Below are 12379 nucleotides of genomic sequence, written 5' to 3' on the forward strand. Positions count from 1 at the left end.
CAACTATTAGTCATTTCTCCACAAATCTGCCCTTTATAGAAGAGTGACAAGAAGAAAGACATTGGTGAAAGAAAACCATAAGAAGTCCCTTTTGCAGTTTGTGAGAAGCCATGTTGAGGACACAGCAAACATGTGGAAGAAGGTGCTCTGGTCAGATGAGACCAAAATTGAACTTTTTGGCCTAAAAGCAAATCGCTATGTGTGGGGGAAAACTAACACTGCTCATCACCCTGAACACACCATCCCCACTGTGAAACATGGTGGTGGCAGCATCTTCTTTTCTGTAGCAGGGACAGGGAAGCTGGTCAGAGTTGATGGGAAAATGGATGGAGCCAAATATAGGACAATCTTAGAAGAAAACATGTGAGAGTCTGCAAAAGATGTGAGACTGGGGTGGAGGGTCACCTTCCAGCAAGACAACGACCCTAAACATACAGCCAGAGCTACAATGGAATGGTTTAGATCAAAGTATATTCATGTGTTAGAATGGCCCAGTCACAGTCCAGACCTAAATCCCATTGAGAATCTGTGGCAAGACTTGAAAATTGCTGATCACAGACACTCTCCATCCAGCCTGACAGAACTTGAGATATTTTGCAGAGAAGAAGAATGGGCAGAAATGTCCCTCTCTAGATGTGCAAAGCTGGTAGAGACACCCCCAAAAAGACTTGTCGCTGTAATTGCAGAGAAAGGAGGTTCTACAAAGTATTGACTCCGGGGGGCGCCATACAAATGTACCCCCCCACACTTTTCAGATATTTATTTGTTAAAAAAAAAAATTAAAAACCATTTATCATTTTCCTTCCACTTCACAATTATGTGACACTTTGTGTTTTTCTATCACATAAAATCCCAATAAAAAACAAAAAAACATTTACGTTTTTGGCTGTAACATGAGAATTTGTGGAAAATGTCTAGGGGTATGAATACTTTTTCAAGGCACTGTATATCTAGTGTGTGTGTGTGTGTGTGTGTGTTATTCCCCCATTGTTATTATTTTTGGTATGCTTTTACTATCACAGTAGTTTATATTTATTATCTTTTGAGAGTTTTGTTGGAATGGGGGTACCACCACTGTTGCAAAGATATTATGCATTTGGAGTTATTTATTTTTAGCACTGTTCACATTTTCAATTGAGTTTTATTAACCGCTTGAGGACCGCCACACGCAGATATACGTCCGCAGAATGGAACGGCTGGGCACAAGGGCGTACACGTACGTCCCCTTTAAGAGCCAAGCCGTGGGTCGCACAGCGCGCCATCAGTGTCGCGCAGTCCTCAGCTCCGTGACCGCCCCTGCGGGATAGGTGGACCCGATTGCTGCCGGTGTCCCGCAATCGGGTCACAGATCGCGGGACAAACCTCTCCCCGTTCTTCCTTGTGTGGCTGTCACTGATCGTCTGTTCCCTGTCATAGGGAACGACCATCAGTGACGTCACACGACCAGCCCCGCCCCCCTACAGTAAGAATCACTCCCTTAGGACACACTTAACCCTACAGCGCCCCCTCCTGGATAATCCCTTATTGTAATTTTTACAGTAACCAGTGCATTTTTATAGCATTGTTCGCTGTAAAAATGACAATGGTCCCAAAATAGTGTCTGATGTGTCCACCATAATGTCGCAGTCATGATAAAAATCGCTGATCGCCGCCATTACTAGAAAAAATAATATTTATAAAAATGCAATAAAACTATCCCCTATTTGGTAGACGCTATAAATTTTGCGCAAACCAAACGCTTATTGCGATTTTTTTTTTTTACCAAAAATATGTAGAAGAATACGTATCAGCCTAAACTGAGGGAATTTTTTTTTTTTATATATCTTTTTTTGGGGATATTTATTATAGCAAAAAGTAAAAAATATTGAATTTTATCAAAATTGTCGCTCTTTTTGTTTATAGCGCAAAAATTTTAAACCGCAGAGGTGATCAAATACCACCAAAAGAAAGCTCTATTTGTGGGGAAAAAAGGACGCCAATTTTGTTTGGGAGCCACGTCGCATGACCGCGCGATTATCAGTTAAAGCGACGCAGTGTCTAATCGCAAAAAGGGGCCAGGTCTTTTAGCTGCATAATGGTCCGGGGCTTAAGTGGTTATTAGAAGGGTAGCGCTTCACTATATTTATTATCTCCTAATCTGCATACTTGGTCTGGGTCCTTGACTCAGAAGGTATTACAACCCTATGGATCAAAACGGCCTAACAGAAAGTCCCTTATACATTTTCCGCTTTACGTTAAAAAAGACATAACAAAAGTCAGCATGTACAAATAACATGTTATGTAATCACGTCTGTAAAACACATAACAAAAGCTTTACAGAATAAAATAGATCATTGTGCTTGCCAGACATATTATTGGCAGGAAATGTCCTTGTTTTCAAGCTAAAAATGGAAATGTCATTCCAAACTAGCGGAAATCTCCAGACTAGTCTGATGCAGTCAGCTGGATGCATTCACAAGGGGGGAAATGTTTAAGGGCTTATTCGTATCACATCCATTTGAGCTGAATTTTTCTGCATACCTAAGCAAATAATTGTGCCCTCTTCACATCATATGCGTGCGATGCTGTGCTAGGGGCGGGCATCCATTTGTAGGCGTGGTCTAGCAGGAGTGAAAAAATGTGATGCATGCCGCCATGAAAAATGGGCGTCGGGGAGATGGAGGGGGTAACGAAATTGGGGGGGGGGATAGAGAAAAGGGGTGGTGAACAGAGTTGGGGGCATGGGGAATATGGAGTGGGTGAACAGAGTTGGGGGATAGAGAAGAGGGGGGTGAGCCGAGTTGGGGGGATGGAGAAGAGAGGGGGATTGAAAATAGGGGGGGTGAGCAGAGTTGGGGTGATGGAGAAGAGAGGGGGATTGAAAAGAGGGGGGGGTGAGCAGAGTTGGGGGGATGAATAAACGGGGGGTGGGCAGCCATGACTAAGCACTAATTGGAGTGTGAAACGCGTAGGCTGTTTTCCTTGAGTTCTGCTTGTTTTGTAGTGCATTTTTTATCCTTTTTTACAATAAAGACAACCTTATGTTTTTTTTGGAGTGCGGCTGTCCATCCCGTTTTTCATCATATCAAGGGCAGGGTTGGGGGGATGGAGAAGAGGGTGGTGAGCCGAGTTGGGGGGATGGAGAACAGGGGGGTGAGCAGAGTTGGGGGGATGAATAAACGGGGGGTGGGCAGGGTTGGGGGATGGAGAAGAGGGGGGTGAGCAGACTTGGGGGGGATGGAGAAGAGGGGGGTGAGCAGACTTGGGGGGGATGGAGAAGAGGGGGGTGAGCAGAGTTGGGGGGGGATAAAGAAAAGGGAGGGTGAGCAGGTTTGGGGGGATGGAGAAGAGGGGGGTGAGCAGGGTTGGGGGGATGGAGAAGAGGGGGTTGGAGAAGAGGGGGTGAGCAGAGTTGGGGGGATGAAGAAGAGGGGGTGAGCCAAGTTGGGGGAAGAGGGGGGGATTCGAGTTGGGGGGATGGAAAGAAGAGGGGGTAAATAGGGTTGGTGAAGACGGGGTTATAATCAGAGCTGGGCTGGTCCAAGCAGTCAGAACATGTGTATTGGTGGTTGGAGTAGATGCTGCTGGGAGGTAAGACACTGGGACAGGACGATGGAGGTGGGCAGGCACACAGAAGTTGCAGAGTACATGGCGGTGACACTGAGGAGTCAGGCTCGGCACAGGGCAGTCGCTTTCAATAGGAAGTCTCACCACGGCTGTGGCTTTTCTGGTGGCAGGCATGGGTGTCTCTCCTTGTTCACCACTGCGCCGCCCTTATCTTCAATAACCCAGAGATAAGCCGCGTGCAAGGGGGCGGTCCTGCAGATTCATGAGGCTTCATTAAGGTGGAAACAACACAAAGCTTTACAACTGGGGTTGAGCGAACCCGAACTGCAAAGTTCGGGTTCGGTACGGACTTTGGTTTTTTTTGTACCTGGACCCGAATCCGGACATTTTGCTGAAAGTTCGGGTTCGGGTCCGGTGTTCGGGAATGTTACGGCGGGCGGCAGGGCAGTCAATCCCCGTTTGTTTTACAACTGTGACTAAGAGGCCATCACAGCCATGCCTACTATTGGCATGGCTGTGATTGGCCAGTGCAGCATGTGACCCAGCCTCTATATAAGCTAGAGGCACATAGCACAGCTCGTCACTCTGCTTTAGCTAGGGTAGGGAAAGGCTGCTGCTGATCTGAGGGAGAGATTTAGATAGGACTATCCTGCTTCACAAATCTACACCAGCAACGTTTCTTTCTATGAGATACTCTGCATTAGACAGTTTAGGGCAAGGTTCCTGCTTGTTCTTATAGGGAGAGAATTATATAGGAGATACTCTGCATATTACAGCAGCACTGCATCTTTCCCTGTGAGATACTCTGCATTAGACAGTTTAGGGCAAGGTTCCTGCTTGTTCTTATAGGGAGACAATTATATAGGAGTCATTCCTGGTTCACAAATTCAATTGCAGCAGCACTGCATCTGTTCATGTGAGATACTCTGCATATTGCACCAGCACTGCATTTCTTTCTGTGAGATACTCTGCATATTACAGCAGCAGCACTGCATTTCTTACCCTAACCCCCTAACCCTAACCCCAACCCCCAACCCTAACCCCCTAACCCTAACCCCAACCCCCAACCCTAACCCCCTAACCCTAACCCCCTAACCCTAACCCCAACCCTAACCTTAACCCTAACCCCAACCCTAACCGTCCTCTTAGGTCAAGGTTATTTTTTTTATTTTTATTTTTTATTGGTTTTATTTTTATTTTATTTATTTTTTATGTTATTTTAAGTTATTTCCCGATCCACATTTATTTGCAGAGTCCTTGCCATGCTCTTCCCGACATTTTTCTGCCATTTGCAGCCCTCTAGCCCTTTCCATTCGTTTTTTAGAGACTTTTTAGTAGTCAAAAGTCCGGGTCCCCATTGACTTCAATGGGGTTCAAGTTCGGGTCCCGAACCCGGACTTTTTTCTGAAGTTCGGCCGAACCCGAACATCCAGGTGCCCGCTCAACTCTATTTACAGCCCCTTTAAATGTCATAAAATATTTGTTTTAATATTCTTGACAACCATACTTATGAAAACCCGATCCATGCGTTTTCTAAATTGCTACATATGTCAGGACAGAAAAGAGGAAGGAAATCTGCTGAACGGCTTATGTAGGTTTTGCTTCCAGTAATTGTTTTCTCCATTTATGAATTTCCAGCTTGCCTTCCTTCTGCCATCACACAATCAGTGGGGTCTAGGAATGCAGGCAGATTATACAGGAGACCGTGGGCCCGGATTCAGATACATTGCAGTATCTGTTGGCCCGGCGTAACGTATCACATATACGGTACGCCGCCGTAACTTAGGGTGCAAGTTCCGTATGCAGAAAGAACGTGCGCCCTTAGTTACGGCGGCGTAACGTATGTGTGGCAGTGTAAGCCCGCCTAATTCAAATGGGGATGATGTGTTTGTGTTTTATGTAAATTCACTGTGACCCCACGTATTTGACGTATTTTACGAACGGCGCATGCGGCATTCGTGAAAAAAATCACAGTGCGCATGCTCGAAATTACGCCGCAAATCGTCAATGCTTTAACATTAACATTAGCTACGCCTCATATAGCAGGGGTAACTTTACGCCGGAGAAAGCCTAACGTAAACAACGTAAAAAAAGCGCCGGCCGGACGTACGTTTCTGAATCGGCGTATCTAGCTCATTTGCATATTCCTCGCGTAAATATACGGAAGCGCCACCTAGCGGCCAGCGTTAATATGCAGCCTAAGATACGACAGTGTAAGACACTTACGCTGGTCGGATCTTAGGGAAATCTATGTGTAACTGATTCTCTGAATCAGGCGCATAGTTACGACCGAGCGCACTCAGAGATACGACGGCTTTTTCGGAGATACGCCGTCGTATCTCGCTTCTGAATCCGAACCCCTGGCTTCATCTGTCCAAGCTTTATATCTACAGACACATTTGTTTTGATTGTTTGAGAAAAATATCAAACTTTTTTTTTTTCCACTAAAGCCCCATGCACAGGAGACGCTGGTAAACGCTCAATCAGAGGCAGTTGGACACTTTTTTCATCTGCCCCTGAACGCATTCAATGTTATCCTATGTGTCCATGCACACAGTCTAAATTTTTGGCGTTTTTAGGCAGTTGCGTTTAACCTTGTTTTTCCAGAAGCAAAAAAATGGGTTCAGACGCAAACGTTTTCCACGTTTCAGATGCAAAACGCGGCTCCGGCGTTTTGCGGCGTTTTCGTTTAAGAGGAGGGCTGGAGGAGAGGTGCGAGGGCCACATGAAATGGCCTGGAGGGCCGCATTCGGCCCACGGGCCTTGTGTTTGACACCTGTGACTTAGAGGATGGGATAAGTAGCTCAATCTCTGTATTTGCGGATGGTACTAAACAAAGCAACTTCTCTGCATGATGTGGAAACCTTGCAAGTAGATCTGAACAAATTAATGGGGTGAACATAGGAGAATTGAACAGGATTTTTAAGGTGCGAAGAAATACAAATGATTTCTATCAAAAATATAAATCTTATTATACAAAAATACATTAAGTAAAAAAATCCATCATATAAAAAAAACACCAAAAGAAGCCAAATTGAATGGCGAAACACGTTGAGAGAATTGTCTGCATGCATTCTTGAAATTCTATTTATTATATGATGGAGTTGTAAATAAAAAAAGTTTTTTGGCTGAAATGACTGTTTACAGGGTATAGAGACATAATAGTTAACTGATTCCTTTTACAAAAAAGTTTAAAAATAGATAAAAGTCAATCATATAATGTACCTGTCGTTTCTAGTTTCGTTTTTGCATGTTGTTTCCTGCCTTTCTGCCTTACAGAGCCATAGAGCAGTGATGGTTTGGAAAAAGAAACTAGAAACTAGACACACAGTAATCACACCTCCTTGATTAGTGACCACAGAGAGAAAGCTCCCAGTACTGTGGTCATCAGGAAACAGACAACCAGGAAGTGTGGAGATCAGAGAAGAATTACAGCAATTTAAGAGCAAAAACTAACAATGGGGATATGAAAACAGCACTGCATTAAGGTAAAGGAAGCTATTAAGATAAAAAAATAAAATATATTTACAAACCCTTTAATGTATTTTTGTATAATAAAATTAATGGGCCAGATCCACGTAGGGCGGCGTAACTTTAGGCAGGCGTAGCGTATCGTAATTACGCTACGCCGCCGCTACTTTGAGAGGCAAGTGCTGTATTCACAAAGCACTTGGCTCTAAAGTTATGGTGGCGTAGCGTAAATCACCCGGTGTAAGGGCGCGGAATTCAAATGATGAACAGGCGGGCGTGTTTTATGTAAAATAAGCTTGACCCCACGGAAATTACGCTTTTTTCGTACGGCGCATGCGCGCGCATGCTCAGTATCACGTAGAATTTTCAAATTAAATTACGCCCGCTCAATGCCTAGACGACGTGAACGTAATTTACGCAAAGCCCTATTCGCGAACGTTTTACGCAAACGACGTACACAACGGAAAATTCTACGCTGGCACCTTTCGGGGGAAGGGGGGAAAGGACACCTGTCTTTGACAGGTATCATTTCCTACTTTCGGGAGTCCGGCCACGGGCGTGATGCCGCAGTGACGTCACTGCGAGGCTCCCTCCTCCCCTAATAGCTAATAGGAGAGAGGAGCGGGGCCTCGCGCATGAGCAGTAGGGTTCCTGGACGTGAAGCAATGGCAATAGCCGTAATGGCGGCGGCAGCAGTGTAGCTTTTCAGCTTCACGCCGGGAAACCTACTGCCGACATGGAGAGACAGCAGGACAGGTAAGTGTCCACAGGGCCGATCCTAGGGTCACAGGCGCCTGGGTGCAGAAATATTTCTGGTGCCCCCACATGGGCGTGGTCATTTTACTAACTCCTCCCCTTTAAAAAAAATTCTATGGCAATGACTCAACCACAGAGATGCTCCCCCACAAAGTCTTCATTACCCTGGGATCCTTACATGATCTCTTAACAATAAACAAAATACAGGAAGAGAAGCCGAATACTTTATTGGGACCTGGAGGGGGGCTCTCTGATGGACACAGAGAGGGCTTCTGTTAGAGAGTTTGTTAGAAAGACCCCCAGACATACTACAGACATGATACAGGAGATGGTCAGAGACTGCAGACATGATACAGGAGATGGTCAGAGACTGCAGACATGATACAGGAGATGGTCAGAGACTGCAGACATGGTACAGAAGATGGTCAGAGACTGCAGACATAGTACAGGAGATGGTCAGAGACTGCAGACATGATACAGGTGATGGTCAGAGACTGCAGACATAATACAGGAGATGGTCAGAGACTGCAGACATAATACAGGAGATGGTCAGAGACTGCAGACATGATACAGGAGATGGTCAGAAACAGCAGACATAGTACAGGAGATGGTCAGAGACACATCAGTTCTGGACAGACACACACCTATGCTCAGAACACTAGTTCTGGAAGGACACAAACAAGGAGAGGAGGAGATGGTCAGAGACGGCAGACATGATACAGGAGATGGTCAGAGACTGCAGACATGATACAGGAGATGGTCAGAGACTGCAGACATGATACAGGAGATGGTCAGAGACTGCAGACATAGTACAGGAGATGGTCAGAGACTGCAGACATAGTACAGGAGACGGTCAGAGGCTGCAGACATAATACAGGAGATGGTCAGAGACTGCAGACATAGTACAGGAGATGGTCAGAGACTGCAGACATAATACAGGAGATGGTCAGAGACACATCAGTTCTGGACAGACACACACCCATGCTCAGACCACTAGTTCTGGAAGGACACAAACAAGGAGAGGAGGAGGGAGGGGAGAACTCTGCCACTTCGGCGCCCCCACCTCTGCAGGCGCCTGGGTGTAGGATCGGCCCTGAGTGTCCATTTATTAAAAGCCAGCAGCTGCAGTATGTGTAGCTGCTGGCTTTAAAAAAAAAAAAATTCCCGGACCTCCTCTTTAAGACAATACCAGCATATAATTATGAAGGGGGGAGGGGTGTAGTTATCCTGACTGGCATTGTCTTTTAATTTCTCAGAATTTCACGTCCAAAATATTTTATTGACTTCATTAGCCTTTGACTGACCTCTCCACAGGATCCCGGAGCATGACGAGGAACTTGGCCCGTGGCTGGAAGGCATGAATGAAGTCTTGGATGAGAACAGGCGGTTCTGTGTTGGTGACATTATCGTAGAAATAAGACCAGGCACTATTGTCCCACATGGTGGACGCACTGGCTTCTCCTGAAACAAAGGCCGCATTCTGTTATATCACACAAACATAAAGACCCCCCTATTGTATCCTGCGCCGCTTCATACCTATAAGAATGGGATCCCTCCTCCCCGCATCCCCTCCTGGGTCTTCACTGTGATCATCTTGGATTTTCTGTGCTGCCCAATCAAACAAGTCCAGGTAATCCTCCAATGGGAAGGGTTTGTGGAATGGCTCCTTTAGTCTGACAATTCCTTCAGGAGAGAAATGGAAAAGAAACCAATCTTAAAGCAGACCTTCACTCAAACAGCTTTCCAATCCCAACCCCCCCTCCTCTTTTAACCACTTAAGACCCGGACCAAAGTGCAGCTAAAGGACCCGGCCAGTTTTTGCTGTTCAGCACTGCGTCGCTTTAACAGACAATTGCGCGGTCGTGCAACGTGGCTCCCAAACAAAATTAGCGTCCTTTTTTTTCCCCAGATAGAGCTTTCTTTTGGTGGTATTTGATCACCTCTGCGGTTTTTAGTTGTTGCTCTATAAACAAAAATAGAGCGACAATTTTGAAAAAAATTAACATTTTTTACTTTTTACCATAATAAATATCCCCCAAAAATATATAAAAAAACTATTTTCTTTCCTCAGTTTAGGCCGATACGTATTCTTCTACATATTTTTCGTAAAAAAAAAAAAATCGCAATAAGCATTTATTGATTGGTTTGCGCAAAAGTTATAGCGTTTACAAAATAGGGGGTATTTTTATGGCATTTTTATTAATATTTTTTTTTACTAGTAATGGCGGCGATCAGCGGTTTTTTTTTTTTCGCTACTGGTACTGCGACATATGGCGGACACTTCGGACACTTTTGACACATTTTTGGGACCATTGGCATTTTTATAGTAATCAGTGCTATAAAAATGCATTGGATTACTAAAAAAATGCCACTGGCAGGGAAGGGGTTAACACTAGGGGGGGAGGGGTTAAGTATGGTCCCTGGGTGTGTTTTAACTGTAGGACTCACTAGGGGAAATGACTGATCGCTGTTCATACATTGTACGAACAGACGGTCAGGCATTTCTCTCCTGACAGGACCGGGAGCTCTGTGTTTACACACACAGCTCCCGGTTCTCGCTCTGTAACGAGCGATCGCGGGTGCCCGGCGGTGATCGCGACCGCCGGGCACGCGCGCGGGAGTCAGGAGCGAGCGGGGGCGCGCACGCTCACCCCTAGTGCCCGATTCGCCTGCCGACGTTGAGCTACAGGCTCTCGCGCAGGAGAGCCGACCTGCCGCCGTAGAACTGCGGCGGCTGGTCGGCAACCAGTTAATATACAAGAATCACTTTTAGAGTAGTCAATATACTGTATGACGGCGCTATATAAGTACCATAATAATAATAATCATTTTACCGAAACGTTTCCTTGTCCACCAGTGAGGCTCCTTGATGACAGAGAATTGGACATTGGGGTGCAGACGTAAGCGGTCATAGAGGTCGGTAGTGCCACATTTGGGATGCCCAATGATGTAAAAGAGGGGTAAACAACGCAAGCGGTAATAATGCCCATCAACCAGCTGAAGTCGCTCCTGGAACCCTTGCCGCATCTCCTCAAAAATGGTGTGTAAACGCTTGGCATATAAGGAATAGCCATTTTTCCCATAGGGATCAGTGCTGTAATTCCCATCATATCTCTGGTACCAGCAAGGGCTGCGACTAAGACCTAGGAACTCCTGTGGAATGACGGAAAACAGCTGGAAGAAAAAAAAAATGACAGAAACCGATTCAATAAATTATCGCCTGAAACAGGAAAAAATAAATGTTTTAAATTGAAAAAAATGCAGAAACCACAGATAAAAAAATATATATATATATTTGTAATTTATATATCTAAAAAGCAAAATAAAGACAAATTGAAGATTTGGAAAAACTGCACGATTGTTTTAATTCTGGAAAAAGTGGGGAAAGGTTATATATATCCTACGTGAAGTCTTTAAAGTGCCCCTGCTTCATTGCTACTGCACTGCAACCCCCCGCAACATGCTGTGGTTTCTCCCGCCAGCTAATACGCCTGTAGTGACATAAAAGCCAATGGCAGAATATTGCGTGCAGCAGGGGAACGGGTATTTCCAGGGATGGACTGGCCATTGGGACTACAGGGAGTTTCCCGGCGGGTCGATGGCTCAGTGGGCCGGCTTCAGTGACAGCTGCCTGGGAGTTTCTCACTTCTGTCTAATCTTGTCCCATGAGGTGTGGGGGGGGGGAAGGGGGGCACCAAACTGATTCTTTGCCCCGGGAGAAATAATGTCTAGCTTCCCCACTGGTACTGCCTATAAGAGTACCAGTACCAACCGTTCTACTCTAATAAAGTAAAACAGCTAGTGGCTAGTGAAGGGGGAGAGGGGGCTTGGGTGACCGGGGGGCCGCTGTGGGAGAGACCTGTCAAAGTGGGCCAGTCTGGATGAAGTCCAGGGCCAAATTTTTGGGTAGAAGTATCTGGGTAGAAGTGAAGAGGGAAAGTATATTAAAGGGTTGTAAAGGTCTGTGTCTTTTCACCTTAATGCATCCTATGCATTAAGGTGAAAAAACACCCTGCTGTCATGGGCCCCCCAGCCCCCCCCCCCCAGTTTTACTTACCCGAGCCCGTTCACCTGCTGTTCAAGTCTCCTGGTGTCCTCTTATCCACTGAGGCGCAATCCCGTGCTGCTCCCCCCATGGCTTCTCGGCTCTTCATTGGATAGATTGATAGCAGCGCCGCAGCCATTGGCTCCCGCTGCTGTCAAATCCAATGCCCGGCCACCGGGGGGGGGGTGGAGCGAGTCATACAGTCTGTGGACAAGAGTCTATGGACGCCGAGTGTATGACACAGGAGCGTGCCCGCAAGGTAACCCCCCCTCGGGAGGGAACTTCCCAGAGGGGGTTATCTAATGCGGGGAGGAGCCGCGAGAGGCGCAGTGGAACCGCCGAAGAGGACGATCGGGGCCACTCTGTGCAAAACGAACTGCACAGTGGAGGTAAGTATGACATGTTTGTTTGTTATTTGTAAAAAATAAAAAGGGAACTTTTACAACCACTTTAAGTCTCTGCCCCGTGACACTAGAACAAGAAATATGGGTGACAGAGGTCAGGGTCAGAAAGACATGGGTGAAAAAAACCAAAAAAAAAAACTGACAGACTTCCTGACCT

General features: G+C 46.0%; 1 protein-coding gene across 2 annotated transcripts in view; it reads right to left on the reverse strand.

Moving 5' to 3' along the window:
- Window positions 1–12379, reverse strand: part of CHST15 (carbohydrate sulfotransferase 15) — a 104417-nt gene that overhangs the window by 29586 nt on the left and 62452 nt on the right. For both annotated transcript variants that reach the window (XM_040361346.1, XM_040361347.1), the window contains exons 3-5: window positions 10608–10947; window positions 9310–9456; window positions 9078–9234 (exon numbers count right to left, since the gene is read on the reverse strand). In XM_040361346.1, coding sequence (XP_040217280.1) covers window positions 9078–9234; window positions 9310–9456; window positions 10608–10947 — 644 coding nt within the window. The remainder of the gene's footprint in view (window positions 1–9077; window positions 9235–9309; window positions 9457–10607; window positions 10948–12379) is intronic.

The sequence above is a fragment of the Rana temporaria genome, chromosome 8, assembly GCF_905171775.1.
Source record: "Rana temporaria chromosome 8, aRanTem1.1, whole genome shotgun sequence".
NCBI lineage: Eukaryota > Metazoa > Chordata > Amphibia > Anura > Ranidae > Rana > Rana temporaria.